The following is an 18,803-nucleotide window of genomic DNA, read 5'->3' on the forward strand; positions in this document are numbered from 1 at the left end:
TGCATCGATACATTTAAATAATATTTATTATGTTTATTAAATATTACTTTGAAATGCTAGTTTCCGATCTTAAAATTCACAACTACACATGTAATTATATATATTTAGCATATCTGCATATAAGAAAACCAGTCAGTTGCATGTTTACATTTGAAATTGAATACACAAATAACCGTTTCACTTGCGATGGTATCGCTTACACTCACAGTTCACTGAATTACAGTTCAAGCTAAGCTACATTGAATTCGGAAGATAGTTTAATTTAATAGCACACACATATTCAATTAAAAAACAAATCAGTTTGGAGCAGAAAGGTACTTTGTTTTGATTTTGATAAATTAGCAGAATTCCAATTGTTTGGTAGTTGTGCGCACACTTCGCGAAGCTTCTTGCTACACAACTAGCTGTCAAATCCGTGACGTGGCTGGCCGACCGATTTTTCCAATTAGCAAGCAAACTTAGTATCAATTTATAATCAACTATTAATAGATAATTTAGGCTTTTCACGATGACTACCTACGAGGAGTTCATCCAGCAGAACGAGGACCGCGACGGAGTGCGTCTGACGTGGAATGTGTGGCCCTCGAGTCGCATTGATGCCAGCCGCTTGGTCGTGCCACTTGCGTGTCTTTACCAGCCACTTAAGGAGCGCCCCGACTTGCCACCTATACAATATGAGCCTGTTCTGTGCACGCGCAGCAACTGCCGTGCCATTCTAAACCCTCTGTGCCAGGTGGACTACCGTGCCAAGTTGTGGGTGTGTAACTTTTGTTTCCAGCGCAATCCGGTAAGTAGAAAATTACTCATTTGTGAACTTTGCCTTGACGCTGGTTGACGTGTTGTTTTAGTTCCCCCCTCAATATGCGGCCATTTCGGAGCAACATCAGCCGGCTGAGCTGATTCCCGGATTCAGCACCATTGAGTACACCATTACCAGGGCTCCGACCATGCCACCAGTCTTCATTTTCCTCGTCGACACCTGCATGGACGAGGAGGAGCTGGACGCACTCAAAGATTCGCTGCAGATGTCGCTCAGTCTGCTGCCGCCCAATGCCCTGATCGGACTGATTACGTTCGGCAAGATGATACAAGTGCACGAGCTGGGGGCTGAGGGCTGCTCCAAGAGCTACGTGTTCCGCGGCACCAAGGACTTGACCGCCAAGCAGGTGCAGGATATGCTCGGAATCGGACGCGGCGCTGCTCCGGGCCCACAGGGGCAGCCGGGCCAGCCGATGCCCGGCCAGCAGAGGCCAAATGCGCCGGCAGGTGGAGCACCTGTGCCGCCTGCACACCGGTTTCTGCAGCCGATCAGCCAGTGCGACGCGGCACTGGGTGATCTGCTCAGCGAGCTACAGCGCGACCCTTGGCCGGTGCCGCAGGGCAAGCGCTACCTGCGCTCCACGGGCGCTGCTCTCTCGATAGCAGTCGGCCTGCTGGAGTGCACCTACCCGAATACGGGTGGTCGGATTATGTCCTTCGTCGGTGGTCCTTGCTCCCAGGGCCCCGGCCAAGTGGTCGACGACGAACTGAAGCACCCGATTCGCTCTCACCATGACATTCACAAGGACAACGTCAAGTTCATGAAAAAGGCCATAAAGCACTTTGATGCGCTGGCCCTGCGTGCCGCCACCAATGGCCACAGCGTCGACATCTACTCGTGCGCCCTCGACCAGACTGGCTTGCTGGAGATGAAGCAGCTGTGCAACTCCACGGGCGGGCATATGGTCATGGGCGACTCGTTCAACTCGTCGCTGTTCAAGCAGACATTCCAACGCGTGTTTGCGCGCGACAGCCGCAACGATCTGAAAATGGCATTCAATGCCACGCTGGAGGTGAAGTGCTCGCGCGAGCTGAAGATCTCCGGAGGTATCGGCTCGTGTGTGTCGCTGAATGTGAAGAGCCCGTCGGTGTCGGATGTGGAGATCGGCATGGGCAACACGGTGCAGTGGAAGCTGTGCACGCTGAATCCCAGCTCCACGGTGGCCTACTTCTTTGAGGTTGTCAACCAGCACGCCGCCCCCATTCCCCAGGGCGGACGCGGCTGCATACAGTTTATAACACAGTATCAGCATCCGAGCGGTCAGCGGCGCATACGCGTCACGACATTGGCCAGAAAGTGAGTAGTGGAGTGGCCGCCGCCAGAGGGTGCCGCAGCTGGCAGTCTGTAACATCTCTGTTTCTCCTTACGTATAGCTGGGCTGATGCCACCACAAATGTGCATCATATCAGTGCTGGGTTTGACCAGGAAGCTGCCGCCGTCCTCATGGCTCGCATGGTTGTCTACCGTGCCGAGACGGACGAGGGACCAGACATTCTGCGCTGGGTCGATCGTCAGCTAATTCGCCTGGTGAGTACACACCCCATTGAAAATGTCTGAAAGGATCGAATTTTGTGACCATTTCGTGGGGATATCGCTTATTGCAGTGCCAAAAGTTCGGCGAGTACACCAAGGACGATCCGAACAGCTTCCGGCTGTCGCAGAACTTCAGTCTGTTCCCGCAGTTCATGTACCACCTGCGCCGCTCGCAGTTCCTGCAGGTCTTCAACAATTCACCCGACGAGACCACATTCTACCGACACATGCTGATGCGCGAGGACCTCACCCAGTCGTTGATCATGATACAGCCGATACTTTATAGCTACTCGTTCAACGGACCGCCCGAGCCCGTGCTGCTGGACACCGCCTCGATCCAGGCGGATCGCATTCTGCTGATGGACACGTTCTTCCAGATACTCATCTATCACGGCGAGACGATTGCCCAGTGGCGAGCCCTCAAGTACCAGGACATGCCCGAGTACGAGAACTTCAAGCAGCTGCTGCAGGCCCCAGTCGACGATGCCCAGGAGATTCTGCAGACTCGATTCCCCATGCCCCGGTATATCGACACCGAGCACGGCGGCTCGCAGGCGCGCTTCCTGCTCTCGAAGGTCAATCCATCGCAGACGCACAACAACATGTATGCCTATGGGCAGGTAAGTTCCAGCCAGCCACCAGCTACAGCTCGGCTGGCTAACAAATCTCGACAGATGATTTTTTCAGCAGTTTCTTAAACAAATTCTCGTTTTATTTTTTTTTTTTGTCGGTTTTGTTTCACTGTTCATTGTGCATACGTTTCCGTTTCCGTATCCCTGTCATGCGCAGCCGGCCATTGGTCAGACGACGGTAGTACATTTTTGTTCACTGTTCAATGGGAATCTGCTTTGTTATTATGTAGTTTCTAAGCTGCTTTCTTTTTGGTATTGGTGCTGGTGTTGGTTTCGCTCTCATTTCCCCTCCCCGTCCGTCCCTGCCCATCATTTTGACTAATTATCTTTTGGCATGTCTCGACAGGACGGCGGCGCACCCGTGCTCACGGACGATGTCTCGCTGCAGCTGTTTATGGAGCATCTCAAGAAGCTGGCCGTCTCCACAACCACATGAAGTGCCCGCTGCTGATCGAAGGAGCTCCACTAGGAGCTTTCAACCTAAGAATACGAACGAGCTGATCCTGGAATGCTTTCGGCCAAGGCAATGCAATCACAGATACATATACAGATATAAACACAACAGATATTCCACTTGATCATCGTCTGAAACACACAATAAACTATTCAAATTATGTTCAACAATTTAAATGACACGCCGTTGGCCTTTATTTGCAAGCAACTAAAAACACAAAATGCCCTCAGAACCTTACATTAAATTACAGCGCAGGAATAAAGAATTAAGTAAGAATCATGTATCAAGTGCGGGTCACACAGCGGAGGGCGTAAAGATTAAAGATTAAACGTTATCAACAACAAAAAACCGCATCTCATTCACTCCTTCACTCACTTCCATAACGAATACTAAATACAAGTAATGCCTCTCGGTAGACTCCATCTCCTCCATCCTAAACTATTTGGTACACACTGACTAAGAAGCTCCCTCCCACCAACTTTCTCTCTCTCTCTCTCACTGTCTCTGGTCCAAGATTTTATCCTGACAGAGCACACCTCAATTGAGAAACCTTATGGACATCTTTGTGTCGACGTCGGTGCGGTCTAGGGCCTTGCAGAAGTCCTCGAACGATATTTTGCCCTGGCAGCAGAGGTCTGCCTCCAGGATTGTGCGCTCCGCAATGCTGACCAGCTGGTCCTGGCTTATGTTGGCGCCCACCATCATGTGGAGAATGGAGAGCAGCTCGTCCCGGCTAATCACACCGTCGTCATCGAGGTCGTACATCTTGAAGGCGAACTTCAGCTTCTCCTCCCGGCTGTTCATCTGGCTCAGCTTGTTATCCCGCAGCGGCCGGAAGTGGGCCAGCACGTTCATGAACTGCCGAAAGTTCACCCGATCGTCGGTGCTCTCGGCAAAGAACGAGTGGACGATGCGCTCGCACAGCGGATTGATGGCCAGCTCGGGGATGCGCATCAGGTCCTCGCGGGAGAGGGTCCCGCAGTCGTTGCGATCCAACGACGTGAAGCGCGAGTACAATCTCTCGATTTGGTTGGGAGTAACTGTGAATGAGTCGAAATTAGTTGTTATAAAATTCACCTGAATTATCAGCTCTTATCAGCGGGAATGGGAACTGATAGTGGCTGCTCGAACAGCACTGGATACAAGTCCGACGAGGTTGGCGGCTATTTCAATTGAGCTTATCGCCCCAATACATATCGCATTTACACGGTCTCGGACACCAGATAATTGCACAGGCATAGATACGCGCCGACTTTTGCCCCCCAGACGCCATATAGCCACTGAAAGGGGGGGATTGCCGATGACGTCACGCGGGACGTGCAGGTGTAATTGTAATTGTAATTAGAATGAAAATTGATTGCTGACTGGGAATATTGCGCTTGCATAAGGCAAGCGGAAGCCTTTTGTAATATGTACATATTTAAATATGTAATTTCGTTTTTTAGAGCACCCACACCAAGGTACAAACAAACACCAGACGCCACTGAGGCAAGGCCACTGGCAAGACTATGGAGCCAGCCAGCGCAGCAATCGCACGGAAGCGCAAATATTTGTATAAGCAATTGAACAGCTTTTAGCGCTCAAGCGCTAGAATTGTTTCAGTCAGTGGATTTTGTACATTGTATCCCAATGCGTATTTATTTCGAAAGTGGTCGATGGATGACTTCTCGGCCAAGGTTACCGCCCCAGTTTTGTACTTACAGCCAGTTTCCTCCTGAATCTGCGCTATCTCCTCGCTCCGCAGGAACAGCGATGACTTGTTGCCCATCTCGTCGTGCAAATTTTTGTTAGAAAATGGTTGAAAGGCACCCGCTGAAGTATTTAATCAATTCGGATGCAATAGTGATGTGAGTTTATAATATTTCAAAGTACCGATATATTTTTTGAAAATATATTTACTTATTACTTTTCTGAAACTTTAATCAATTGATACTTTTTTCTGATGTTGTATTTACAAATTGAATTGACAAAACTATTCAGATACTCCCGAGAGTTTCTACTGTCATGTTCATCGCGGATATTTGCTAATATCGATATTTTTATGCGATAAGCTGAACTTGAATTATCGGCTGCAACATGGCGCTATCGATACAAGAAGTTGCAAGTCGAACGACTTAAAAACATTTGTTTATAAAATAATATATTTTGAATAGATGGATAAGTTAAATTGCACTTTGACTGCCGTTAAGAACCTGCGTTCGAATGTACGACAGTGTTTTGAGCACCTGGCCGACGGCACCGATGGGGAGGGAGTGGAAGAAAGCCGAAACAAGTTTGTCCACGATTTTCAGGAGAAATTTGGAGCCATAAATTCACAATTGCGGTGAGAAAATCGAGACAATTAGTTTGTTGTTATTTTATATGGTGGACTAATTGCAGTGAAGTGGAGCAGTTGATAAATGGTTTGCAAGTACCGCCCACGGCCTACTCGCTGGGAAATACGGCGTACCTGGCCCAGGAGACATCTCAGGACCGGCAGGCTCTGTATCCACAGCTGGTCAATAGCTATAAGTGGATCGACAAGGTGCACGATCACAGCTTCCTGGCCTTCAACAATCTCAACCAGAACACGCTGCGGCGGTCGTACAACTACTGCTCGCAAAAGCGCCCGCGCCTACCGTTCTCTTCGTTTAACAATGATCCGGAGTAAGTTTCCGGCGATGTAGCTACATGTACATATACGCACCAGCTGCCATTGACCTCGAACGCCCATTCGTTTATGCAGCCATATAGACAAACTGCTGAGCGAAATAAACACCCCGCCGCACACCTCATACCGAGTATTCCGTCCGTTTGGCTCCAACGCCGTGGCGATCGTCACCATCAGCAATGTGCTGAAGGCGGCCATTGTCTTCAAGGGCGTGCTCATTGAGTGGGTGACGGTGAAGGGCTACGACGAGCCGCTCGAGCAGGATGACCTGTGGGCAGAGTCCCGATACGAGGTATTCCGCAAAGTCCAGGAGCACGCCCACTCTGCCATGCTGCACTTCTTCTCCCCCACGCTACCCGACCTGGCGGTAAAGAGCTATGTGACCTGGCTAAACAGTCACATAAAGCTCTTCCTCGAACCCTGCAAGCGCTGCAGCAAGTACATAGCCAACGGCCTGCCGCCCACCTGGCGGGATCTGCGCACACTGGAGCCCTTTCATGAGGAATGTCGCAACTGCTGACGATTCAGTGCTCACATTAAGATTAAATATAACTTTATAAGCATAACTTGTATACTTCATTTATTTCAAACAAAAAATTATATGTACTTTGAATGCATGCGTGCTGATTTTTAGAAATCGCACCGCTCGACTGAATAACTACAACGGTTTAATGCATTTTTAATGGCCAACTGAGGTGGCAGCGGTTGCTGCAGCATATTGTGTTCGAACACCCCGCTGCAGGCACAGGCGCTCGAAGTTTTCGCGCAGAGTGGCACGGAGTCGCTTGCGCTGCTGCATCACCTCCGCGTGATGATACTCGAAGGCCAGCACCACCTCTTGGGGAATGTAACAGTTTTCATCGTCCTTATCGTAGTCGTCAAAGTCGTCCTGCAACCCAAAAAAGAAAAATAGATAAATGAGTCTACAAGTCAGAAAGGTTTTCCCATCTACGATCTGCAATCCTGCTGCAGTTTATGGCTGTGTCTGTGCCAACGATCTGTCAACGAACTCACCCACATCTGCAACAATGAAAACTTGTGCTCCAACTGCGAAGGGGGGCAGCCGAGTATATCAGAGACGAAGCTGTTGCGGGCTGCAACATCCGAGCCATTCTGCTGATCCTCATCCAGGGGGCCGTCGTGATTGCACAGTCCATCTGAGCACGAGACCTCCGATCCCTCGGGCGACGAGACCACGCTGGAGGTACGGGAATTGATGTGCGACGTGGGATCGCTTCCATAGCCAGAGTCGCGTACATCCTGCTCACAAGGACAGTTTGGCATGGGCGCCAAACATTCATCACACTTGCCAGCGCCGCTTGGCAGCAGCTTGGCAACATTCGATGAAACGCAACTGGCGACGTCCAAGTGCTCGTGCTCATCATCCAGGTGCTGAGGAGCCGATACCGTAGACCTCGGCTGTTGCTTCGTAATGGCTTTTTTGGAGGCAGATTTCTGCTTCTTTTTCTTCGGTTGCTTCTTCGCTTTCGATTTCGTTGGCTTGTCATTGGTTGGAGGCGTTGGCTCCGGCTCGGGCGCAAGAGTTACTGCCTCCATGACAATGCCATCGTCGACACCTAAATCGTTTAGCTCCACATGCTCCTCCAGATTCATATCCACATCTGCATCTACATCTACATCCTCTTCCTCGTCATCAGACTCGCCCGCGTCTGCATCCACATCTGCGTCTACGTCCGCGTCCGCACTCTCTTCGCATTGGCGATGCAAGTTCTTTTTCTCGTCCTTCTTCTTCTTCTTCTTGAGCTTCTTCAGCTCACGCTTGAGCTCCTTGGCCTTCTCAGCGCGACTAATTTCCTGGTAGAGCAGCTCCAAATTGCTGATGCCCTGCTTTTGCTCCACAAATGTATCAAAGCTGCGACAAAGTGCGTGCACGCCCACAGCAGCCAGCACTTGGCAGGCGCGCTCCTCCTCGCGCAGACTTACGTAAATGCGACGCAGCCGCTCGTACATGATCATCCCCACACAGGTGAGCACCTCCTCCTGTGCGATCTCCAGCGTCTTGGCGTGGCGTTCGCGCAGCTTCGAATAGCTGCCGTTCACCTCAGGCTCAGCACGCTTGATCAGGGCATCGAGGAACTCAATCTTATTCGTGTTCACGTGTATGTGCTGGTCGGGGACACACTTGCGGATGTGGGCATACAGCTGAGCAGCATAGCCCTTCTCTTTGGCCGAGATTTCACCAATGAGTATTTTATAGGCGCGTTCAATCTGCAAAAGTGGCAACAGCACATTAGACATATGTATCCTTGAGCTGTCTCTGCAATTCTCACCTTTGTCCGACAGCCAGAGCAGAACTTGTGCTTCTTTAGATAGTTCTCCAAGACATCGTGCAGCTCCTTGGTTTCGATGATGGTCAACTCGTTGCGGCAGTTGCTCTTCATGGCGGACCAGACTTCTCGCCAGGTCTCCGAGAAGGGTTTGGCACGGAAGGCGTCCAGCGAATGCAGGACACAGCGCGTCTTATTGCGCAATTTACTATCGAGCAGATTGTTGAGTACCTCGTGATGTCGATAGAGCAGCGTGCCCAGGGCTTGCGGCGTCTTCAGCTTCTCCTCGGCAATGCCCAGCTTGGCCTTGTCTCGCAGCTCCAGCGGATCGAGCGTGCGATGTCCCGACTCGGTCAGCTGATAGTACAATCGCTCCACCCGGCGTCGACAGCCCACGCACTGCACACACTGATTTAGCACCGCCATAAAGCTGGCGCTATCAATCTCCAGCGACTGGCGACGCTCGGCCTCTGTGAGCAGCCTGAATTTGCGAGAGAACTCCTCCAGGTCGCGACCCCGTATCAGGGGGCTGTCGATGACGAGTCCTTTGCTGTTCAGGTCCATTAGCATCTGGAAAAGCGTCGAGAAAAGAACGGTTAGATCGGTTTGAGCGAGAGTGGAACCTGTTTGGGTGCATCCGCTGCTACCGACTCAGCGGCAGCGTTTCATCTGTCCCCCTCTCTCTCACACTCTTGGGCTGCACTGCTGTGTGCAATTTCAAACAACATGGCGACAGAGGGAGAAGAGAAGCAGCGAGAAGTTGCGGGTGCGGGTGGGGTGGGTGGCAGGTGCAGAAATAAGAGACTGAGCCTCCTCTCGCTCACACACACTCTCAGCTGATGGAAAACTGCCAGCAGAATAATATCATGGATCAAGTTCAATTAATAAACGAAACGCACAATTACAATTTCCGAGCTGTTTGTGAGACGAGACGGCGAACCGACACACATATGCAGGCAGGCACTTACATACATATGCATGTACATATACCCGTGTGTTATGAAAGTTTTTGGACAAGCTGCATGGCATGAGTGAGGGAGAGTGTGTGCGTGTGTGTGTTGCTGTTCATGCGAGTGTGAGGGGTTCTGCTGCCAGTCATTTTTCGCCTTACATATAGAAAATCTGTGCGGACAAAGCATAATATATTGGGTACCAACTTACCATTAGTTTATCGCCTGCTACCAGGGGTAAATGCCTGCGACCAACATAACCAGAATCATCGTCATCAGTGGTATAGACTTTTGTCAGTCTCGCCATGTTCTTCGAGAGCCAACGAAGGCAATTTCAGGCACTTTTCGAAACACTTCTCCAGCGGGTGGGGGGGGAGTAGCAACAAAAAAACTTTACACTGTTTAATAAATAATACGCACTAGTATATCTCTATGCAATTCGTAAATGTCGCTCCAAATTCAGCTGCAAAATGTATATTTTTTATGTCAAACACGTAGTAGGTAATGTCAAACTAGAGGTGTCAAACAATCGAGGGTTTTGCTGCTATCCGCTACTATCGACTATCATGATAGTATCGAGCTACAGTTGTTGCTCTTGTTCGGATATGTTCGGATTCGCTGCTCTAAAATACGAAGATAAATTTGTAAGCAAATCGACAGGTGGCATCTAATTTTTACAATGGAAAAGTTCCTAAAGGGTTTCAATGGTTTTTTAATAATTATTTTAGCCCGATACCTTTTACGATAGTATCGATTTAAAAAAAAAATTCAAAACTATCGGTGGCTCAACTATCAATCGTTTGACAGCTCTAGTTTCCGACGGACAGACAGACCCACAAGACTTATCAATAAAATATACCGCCTGACCCACAGAAATATACCCAAATATACCTGCCATTTTTAAAATATACCGTAAATATACTGACGGACACGACAAGACGTTGAATTTCGTCGATTTTGATATTCGATTTAATATTACTAGCTAGTTAGGACTTTAACTAAAAATATAATTTTATCAAATATATGAATCAATCTTCCACAATCTTGATTAATATATGGACTCCCATTTATTGGATTACTTATCAACTAAGCTTTAAAGTTTAAACACAGGTCAGCAAAAATGTCCCTTTTTTACATGGTAACTACACGTTTGCTACATACATTATTATCTGTCGATAGTATAGTGTCATCGATTGTCTGAGCTCTACGCAGTGCTACCAGATGACAGGAAAACGTAAAGCAACGCCAAGGTGCCGAACAATTTTTTAGCGCGTTTGGCGAACAAAATTTATTTTCCGTAAACGCGTGTTTTATCTTGAATCTTTGAGTGTCTCGTCTCTCAGTTTGGTGCACTTTGGAAACTTCTGCGAAAATGTCGCATCACTACGTGGTGACCGCGCAAAAGCCCACTGCGGTTGTAGCCTGCTTAACTGGTATGAGGAAGCGAGGGGGAGACAAATTGCGTTCGTTTCGGCTCTCCATCGGGAACAGAAACAGAACAACATGCATGTTTCGCCGGCTCTTCGCCTTGATTACACAAGCTACATGATGGCGGATCGATATCTCAATTGTTGTGCTCTGTCTCTTGTCTTCCAGGCAACTTTACATCGCCCACAGACCTGAACCTGATTATCGCCCGCAACAACCAGGTGGAGATTGACCTCGTCACGCCGGAGGGCCTGCGCCCGCTCAAGGAGATCAACATAAATGGCACCGTCGCGGTTATGCGCCACTTCAGGCCGCCGGACAGCAACAAGGATCTGCTCTTCATACTGACTCGTCGCTACAACGTCATGATACTGGAGGCGCGCATGGTCAACGACAGCATCACCGTCATAACCAAGGCAAACGGCAATGTCTCGGACTCGGCGGGCATTCCGTCGGAGGGCGGGGTCATTGCTGCCATCGATCCAAAGGCCCGAGTTATCGGCATGTGCCTGTACCAGGGGCTCTTCACCATCATACCCATGGACAAGGAGGCAAGCGAGCTAAAGGCAACCAATTTGCGGTAACTTGAATGAAATGCAAATAAAAATTCTTTATAATTTGAGTTTTGCCTTTGCATCAGGATGGACGAGCTGAACGTGTACGATGTGGAGTTCCTGCACGGCTGCCTGAATCCCACAGTCATAGTCATCCACAAGGACAACGATGGACGGCACGTCAAGTCGCATGAGATTAATTTGCGAGAGAAGGAATTCGTGAAAATTGCATGGAAGCAGGACAATGTCGAGACGGAAGCCACCATGCTGATACCCGTACCGTCACCCATCGGCGGCGTGATCGTGATTGGGCGCGAGTCGATTGTCTACCACGATGGCAGCAACTACCATGCGGTGGCACCGCTCACCTTCCGCCAGAGCACCATCAACTGCTATGCGAGGGTGGATGGCAAGGGACTGCGATACTTGCTGGGCAACATGGACGGTCAGCTGTACATGCTATTCCTGGGCACATCCGAGACGAGCAAGGGCGTCACTGTCAAGGACATCAAGGTGGAGAAACTCGGCGAGATCTCCATACCAGAGTGCATTACCTACTTGGACAATGGTTTCCTTTACATAGGCGCCCGCCATGGCGACTCGCAGCTGGTGCGCCTCAGCTCCGAGTCAATCGAGGGCTCCTACGTCATACCAGTGGAGAACTTCACCAATCTGGCACCCATTCTGGACATTGCCGTCGTTGACTTGGATCGCCAGGGACAGGGTCAGATCATCACCTGCTCGGGGAGCTTCAAAGATGGCTCCCTGCGCATCATTCGCATCGGAATAGGGATTCAAGAGCATGCCTGCATTGATCTGCCAGGGATAAAGGGCATGTGGTCCTTGAAGGTGGGCATCGACGACAGTCCATACGAGAATACGCTCGTATTGGCCTTTGTGGGACACACAAGGATTCTCACATTGTCTGGCGAGGAAGTGGAGGAAACGGAGATTCCCGGCTTTGCCAGCGATCTGCAAACTTTTCTCTGCGCCAATGTGGAACATGATCAGGTTTGAAATCCCTCCCTCATTTAGCCACCACTTGGTGGTGCCTGCCCTCTTTAATGAAGAATTTCCCTCTTCAGCTAATTCAAGTCACATCGGACAGCGTGAGACTGGTGAAAAGTGCCACAAAGGCACTGATCTGCGAATGGCGGCCAGAGGGCGATCGCTCTATTGGTGTCGTCTCCTGCAACAGTACGCAGATTGTGCTGGCATCGGCACGCGACATCTTCTACATCGTCATCGAGGATGGCCGTCTGGTAGAGAAGGCGCGCAAGACACTGGCATATGAGGTGGCCTGCTTGGATATAACGCCGTTGGATGAGACGCAAAACAAATCCGACTTGATTGCCGTGGGCTTGTGGACAGACATATCCGCAGTGATCCTGTCGCTGCCCGATCTAGAGACGATCTACACGGAGAAGCTGAGCGGAGGTAAACAATAAATATTGAACTCAAATTTTGTGCGTCATTCTGTGAACCGAAACCGTATCGTATCGATTCGATTGCAGAAATTATTCCCCGCTCCATACTGATGACCACCTTCGAGGGCATACACTATCTGCTCTGCGCCCTTGGCGATGGTTCGATGTATTACTTCATTATGGACCAGGCGACCGGGCAGCTGACGGACAAGAAGAAGGTTACGCTCGGTACGCAGCCCACAACGCTGCGCACCTTCCGATCGTTTGCCACGACCAATGTATTTGCATGCTCCGACCGTCCGACGGTGATCTATTCGTCGAACCACAAGCTCGTCTTCTCCAACGTTAATCTGAAGGAGGTCAATCACATGTGCTCGCTGAATGCCCAGGCCTATCCAGACAGCTTGGCGTTGGCCACCAAGAACTCGGTTATATTGGGCACCATTGACGAGATCCAGAAACTGCACATCCGTACGGTGCCCCTGGGCGAGGGACCGCGTCGCATTGCCTATCAGGAGGCGTCGCAGACCTTTGCTGTGTCCACGCTGCGCATCGATGTTCATGGACGCGGCGGGGCCAAGCCGTTGCGCAACAGCGCCTCCACACAGGCCCAGAATATCACATGTAGCTCGAATATCTTGCCCAAGCCGGGCGGCAACAATTCCACGGCAGCCAATGCGGAGGTTGGACAGGAGATCGACGTGCACAACTTGCTGGTGATCGATCAGAATACCTTCGAGGTGCTGCATGCCCACCAGTTCGTAGCCCCCGAGACCATATCGTCACTGATGTCAGCCAAGCTGGGGGACGATCCAAACACATACTATGTGGTCGCCACCTCGTTGGTCATACCCGACGAGCCGGAGCCGAAGGTGGGGCGCATAATTATATTTCACTACCACGACAACAAGCTCACACAGGTGGCCGAGACCAAGGTGGATGGAACGTGCTACGCCCTAGTCGAGTTTAATGGCAAGGTTTTGGCCGGCATTGGCAGCTTTGTACGTCTCTATGAGTGGACCAACGAGAAGGAGCTCCGTATGGAGTGCAACATCCAGAATATGATTGCGGCGCTGTATTTAAAGGCCAAGGGCGACTTCATCCTAGTGGGCGATCTGATGCGCTCTATCACGCTGCTGCAGCACAAACAGATGGAGGGAATCTTTGTGGAGATCGCCCGCGACTGCGAGCCAAAGTGGATGCGTGCCGTGGAGATACTCGATGACGATACGTTTCTGGGCTCGGAGACAAACGGCAATCTGTTTGTGTGCCAGAAGGACAGGTATAGTTCTATTAACTATAACTATACAAATATTCGGATAATTAAAGTAACTTTTTCTAGTGCTGCCACCACCGACGAGGAACGTCAGCTGCTGCCGGAGCTGGCGCGTTTCCATCTGGGCGATACGGTGAACGTTTTTCGGCATGGCTCTTTGGTGATGCAGAATGTGGGCGAGCGCACCACGCCCATCAATGGATGTGTGCTGTATGGGACATGCAATGGAGCCATTGGCATTGTCACCCAAATACCGCAGGACTTTTACGACTTCCTGCATGGCCTAGAGGAGCGCCTGAAGAAGATCATTAAGTCGGTGGGCAAAATCGAGCACACCTATTATCGAAATTTCCAAATCAACACCAAAGTGGAGCCCAGCGAAGGATTCATCGATGGCGATCTGATAGAAAGCTTTTTGGACTTGAGTCGCGACAAGATGCGAGATGCTGTGCTGGGCTTAGAGGTTCGATTACAGCAATTCCAACATGTATTCCAATATACTAAGGGTTTTCCCTTCTCACTTTCAGTTGACGCTTAACGGGGAACGGAAGGGCGCAGATGTGGAGGATGTCATCAAAATAGTGGAGGACCTTACTCGAATGCATTAAGGCGGCAATTTATGTGTATATAATTATATAAAAAAAAAACCATACCCATACAATTTGTTTGAATGTACATGAAACATCGATACCATGTATCCTGCTTAACCCCGCAATGACGTCACTCGCCTCCCCACCATGTTTCTCGATTATGTTTGCTTGCACTAAGACTTGACAAATGTAGCAAAAAAAAAAAAGAACAAATTAACAAGTTTCAAAGCTCTTACAAAGTTGCGCCCCACTTTAATAAAAGTCAAAAGTATTTCGACATTGCCTAATCATTGTTAATTTCATGGTTTGACTGGCGTTTTCATAAACTAAACGCAGCAGTGCGCGCTCGCTTTATTGGTTACAGGAAAAATATATAACATTTGACAACGTTTTCGGATTGCAAGGCGAGTGACGCGTTCCGTTAAATGCGTGTTTTGCCGTCATTCTCATACAAACTTAAGATCGCATTTTCCCCCACTCTGAGTTATAATTATCCAGAAGTCTTCTTTATGTTCGCTATAAAGCGAAACTAGTTTTAAAATTGCCTACCACTAAAAATTGTGTGCACTATATTTTCATAATTATTAAGCATTTTGCCAAACAAGAATTTCATTTATACCTACATACTATATGTATATTGCATGTTGGTCCATTGCAATGGAGTAAATAAAGTAAATTGGAAACCAACATTATTTTACACATTTTTATTTTTTTCGTACTTCCATACTTTGAAAAATTTAATTTTAGTTTTAAGTAAAGAGTTCCCTGGATGTTTACTGTAGTTTAGATAGTACGTATTCCCGGAATCGAAAATATTGGTAGTATGTAAAACACGTCTAAATATAGCTGCACGGCCCTAATACCTTTTGGCACACCGCACGCATGCGCAGCGCTTCTGGGCCCGGTCCTGGGCACGTTTGTGGCAGCAGAACTGCTAGCTCTCGTTCACGTGTGGCAGGCACAAACAAAGCACACCGAAACGTGAGTGGCAGGGTGGGATGCATCATGCATGCATGTGACCGAGATGGAGGACGAGGAGGAGGAGGAGGAGAGCGGTCTGGTGGCATTGGCGTTTCATTCATTAATACACGCACACAAACGTGCGCTGCCCCTGCCGTGGAAAGCCACTGGAAATATGTTGCATGTTCCGCCACCACCAACTTCCAGACAACGGGCTCCTGTGTATCTGTGTGTGTGTGTGAGCTTGAGTCAGTGTGCGTGCGCACTCGTCGCGCCTCCACACTGATGCTGCTGCTGCTGCTGCCTGCCTGCCTGCCTGCCTGCTGCCTCTTGCCCCCAGTTACTGCAGCCTGAGCTCAGTCCATTCGAGTATCACTCATTCGTTCGCCGCCCGCCTTGCTGGTTGCGTCCACGCCGAGTCGCAGTCCGTGCCATCCATCCTGGAGCGTTTATTCGTCGTGCCCAGTGGTCCTCAGTGATGTCCATAGAAAACTAGTGACCAAATAACTTTTGACAAACGAATATGTTGCAAATTGTTGCACCAGTGCCGTGACCGGAGCCCAATAAAAAAGTGACCGGGCCATTAAGCCGATTTTCGCCATTTCCATCGTAAACATAAAACTAGCTCGGCCGCAGCACATTTACAAATTTTGTTTTAAAAATTGATTGCGAAAATGTGCTAGCAACAATTAGCATTCCTCGGTTCGCGGTCGTTACAGCGATTTTTGTTGCGCTGCGCCTCTCCAATTGGGATTATTCGACGGCGGCCCCACTGCAACAATACCAGCGGCAAAACGGATAGCTGCCAGAGGTGAGTGGCAAGGAGGGAAGAAGCGCAGACCGACCCTTGCGATGATTCCATAACCCTTCAAAGTAACCTTCCTTCCAAACACCAAACCAAACCAAACAAACACAACAAAAAATGATTGTACAAGGAAACAAGTGAAATTCAATGCGAATTGTCGTAGGCGATGATGATCGAGGGAAAATGCATTTGAAAAACATGTGTACCGACAAACAAAGAAAGAAAGAAAGAAGCCACCAGACATGGAGCGTCGCAGAGTCCAGAGAGGAGTCGTCATCGTCATCATCGAAGGGCATGTCACAGTCGCAGTTCTGTAATATGACGCCCACAGCCAGCCCGAGGCTGCCGTCGGCATAGGTTACTTTTGCGCCGTCCCGTTCCCGTTCGCGGTTGGGACTGGGTACTGGGGTCCCGAAACGAAGAATCACAAATTATTCTTTAGCAACAATAACAATAAAACGAAATAATACAGCCCCGAAAAACAAAACGAAAAACCCATAAACCGAAACGCCTCACTGCCAAATGCAAATATTAAGGCACAGCCACAAAACATTTTATAATTATGAAAAAGGGAAAAGCAGCAAATCGAATTGCGTTAAAAAGAAACCCCTCGCGGCCCTGCGATCCCCAGATCCATGTCGCTGTGGTCATCGGCCCGACTTTTCTACAGAATCCACTGTAGTCCCGCCATAAAAAAAAAATAAGTCAACGGTTCTCTTCGTTCATTTTTAATGGTCCCCGCTGCGGATCGGTTATATTATAGAGACCAGAATCTGAAACCAGACAATTTTTCCTTCTTCGTCCTCCACCTGCCCAACTTTAGAACTTTCAGACTTATTCATTCGATATTATTTGTAAGTGATTTTGGTGCTGAACTAATAATAGTAGTGTTAGATATCAGTTCTATATTATCTGTGTGTAGTGTAGATTTTTTTTGTTTTGTGTAAAAATTGAAAAGAGAATAAATACTCGTATTCCAAGTAAACCCTACCCAAGGATATCTTGTGAGCAAATTTTAAAATATTTATTTATAATTAATGAGCAATAATCCCTACAATTATTTGGCTCTTACAATAATTAAATTAGAACATATTTACATGATTGATTTCCAGATTTTGTTGATAAAAATAGTTATGGAAGGAGCACAAGTTACCCGTCCCAAGTATGTTGAAAGGAAAAGTGTCAGCTTCATCGCATATTCACATTTCAATAACGAAGACAAAGAAGACTTTGTCAAATTTAAGCTCCAAATAAATCCAAGTTTTCAGTCCGGTCACGGGTCGAATCCGGCTTCAGCCGTAGAGACCAGGCTCCGAGGCGAGGTCTTTACTATACAATGACCAACGAGAGTTGCCGAGACAGTATGCATTTCAAGTTTAATGTAGAATATGCAAATTGCGCATAGCTAATTTGCATTTATGACAAAAATAATAACTAATAATCTGGCAGGAGGAGGTGGTGGAGAAGGAGGGTGATGGTGGACGGTGGACGTAAACCGAGACGGAGACGAAGACTGAGAGTGCGACTGAGCCCGGACTCCGACCAGACCAGGCGACAATGACACACGAAAGATATGCGGGAAATTTACTATAATACTTCCAGGAAGGCAAAAAGAGAGTGCCGCACAGCACAAACAAACAAAACAAAACAGCATTCGGCCCGGGATATTGGTGTTGTCCAGCGTGTAGCAGCGACCATGACGGGTCGCCAACTGCACAACTCCACAAGTCCACAAGGTGTCGCGCGCGCCAAGCAAATTAGCGGCTGTGTCCAATTTGAAAACGAGCCTCAGACCCTCGAGAGGATGTCAGTCCTACTAAAACTCAGACAAATGCATACATATGTACATACACATATGTATGTATATATTTATATAGCCGTGTGCGAGTATGTGTGCTTGCATGCTCTGGTGTCGCTGTCTATGGCTGGGTCTCCTTGTCACGTGAAATCAAATCAAGCATTACAATTTCACGCTCAATCGACAATGTAATTGAGCCGCACAGCCGTGCCTGTTCCTGCCGCTGCCCTATGCCGATGCCCATCCTTATCCGCTTGCACAACTCCTTTCGACATTACAGCTCCAACTGCCGCCACTATGTCTGCCACAAATCCAATTGGTTGACATCGCCCCGCCACGAATCCGGGGATTGGAGCGTTTTTCCGGTTGTGCAGCTTCCGTCTAAGTGGGCGAGGGGCGGCCACTGAAGCGTGGCTTGAGCAGCAGCTGGAGCAACAGTTGAACAATTTTCACACCCAAAAATTGTAGAATTATAAATGGAATATTTTCTTAATTTTTACAGCTACTTGTTTATGGCCTAATTTATGCGCTCACACGAGCTCCCAGCATCGTGGCACACATTTCCGTGTTTTGTTGGGCATTTCAAGACTGACGAACAGCCTCGGTTTTTTTTTTGGGATAGTCCTGTCCGCATTGGT

The 18,803-nt window shown here is 48.8% G+C and overlaps 5 protein-coding genes across 7 annotated transcripts; 3 read left to right on the forward strand and 2 right to left on the reverse strand.

Annotated features, from left to right (window-relative positions):
• The first annotated feature begins 259 nt into the window (after nt 1-259).
• On the forward strand, nt 260-3,615 carry LOC111066832 (protein transport protein Sec23A). 3 transcript variants are annotated; one of them, XM_022355734.2, is made up of 7 exons: nt 260-314; nt 499-787; nt 849-2,116; nt 2,194-2,347; nt 2,425-2,973; nt 3,143-3,163; nt 3,332-3,615. In XM_022355734.2, exons 2-7 carry the CDS (start codon nt 509-511, stop codon nt 3,419-3,421), a joined length of 2,361 nt encoding a protein of 786 aa, XP_022211426.1. In that variant the 5' UTR covers nt 260-314; nt 499-508; the 3' UTR covers nt 3,422-3,615. The 3 variants fall into 3 exon arrangements, with proteins under 3 accessions (XP_022211426.1, XP_022211425.1, XP_022211428.1); XM_022355733.2 differs by having other exon boundaries at nt 295-314; nt 490-787; XM_022355736.2 differs by lacking the exons at nt 260-314; nt 3,143-3,163 and having other exon boundaries at nt 395-787.
• LOC111066835 (calcineurin B homologous protein 1) lies at nt 3,602-5,298 on the reverse strand. Its single transcript, XM_022355739.2, has 2 exons — nt 5,141-5,298; nt 3,602-4,479 (listed from the first exon to the last, which is right to left on the reverse strand). The coding sequence occupies exons 1-2, from the start codon at nt 5,205-5,207 to the stop codon at nt 3,977-3,979; spliced, it is 570 nt and encodes a 189-aa protein (XP_022211431.1). The 5' UTR covers nt 5,208-5,298; the 3' UTR covers nt 3,602-3,976.
• Nucleotides 5,299-5,514: 216 nt separating this feature from the next.
• On the forward strand, nt 5,515-6,744 carry LOC111066834 (mediator of RNA polymerase II transcription subunit 27). Its single transcript, XM_022355738.2, has 3 exons — nt 5,515-5,762; nt 5,819-6,085; nt 6,165-6,744. Exons 1-3 carry the CDS (start codon nt 5,593-5,595, stop codon nt 6,607-6,609), a joined length of 882 nt encoding a protein of 293 aa, XP_022211430.1. The 5' UTR covers nt 5,515-5,592; the 3' UTR covers nt 6,610-6,744.
• LOC111066833 (gametogenetin-binding protein 2-like) lies at nt 6,653-9,849 on the reverse strand. The gene is made up of 4 exons (XM_022355737.2): nt 9,539-9,849; nt 8,381-8,947; nt 7,104-8,318; nt 6,653-6,978 (listed from the first exon to the last, which is right to left on the reverse strand). The coding sequence occupies exons 1-4, from the start codon at nt 9,632-9,634 to the stop codon at nt 6,769-6,771; spliced, it is 2,088 nt and encodes a 695-aa protein (XP_022211429.1). The 5' UTR covers nt 9,635-9,849; the 3' UTR covers nt 6,653-6,768.
• Nucleotides 9,850-10,541: 692 nt separating this feature from the next.
• On the forward strand, nt 10,542-14,881 carry LOC111066876 (DNA damage-binding protein 1). The gene is made up of 7 exons (XM_022355807.2): nt 10,542-10,760; nt 10,924-11,335; nt 11,396-12,320; nt 12,395-12,746; nt 12,824-14,018; nt 14,079-14,475; nt 14,540-14,881. Exons 1-7 carry the CDS (start codon nt 10,700-10,702, stop codon nt 14,618-14,620), a joined length of 3,423 nt encoding a protein of 1,140 aa, XP_022211499.1. The 5' UTR covers nt 10,542-10,699; the 3' UTR covers nt 14,621-14,881.
• Nucleotides 14,882-18,803: the final 3,922 nt, after the last annotated feature.

The sequence above is a fragment of the Drosophila obscura genome, unplaced genomic scaffold (assembly GCF_018151105.1).
Source record: "Drosophila obscura isolate BZ-5 IFL unplaced genomic scaffold, ASM1815110v1 contig_150, whole genome shotgun sequence".
NCBI lineage: Eukaryota > Metazoa > Arthropoda > Insecta > Diptera > Drosophilidae > Drosophila > Drosophila obscura.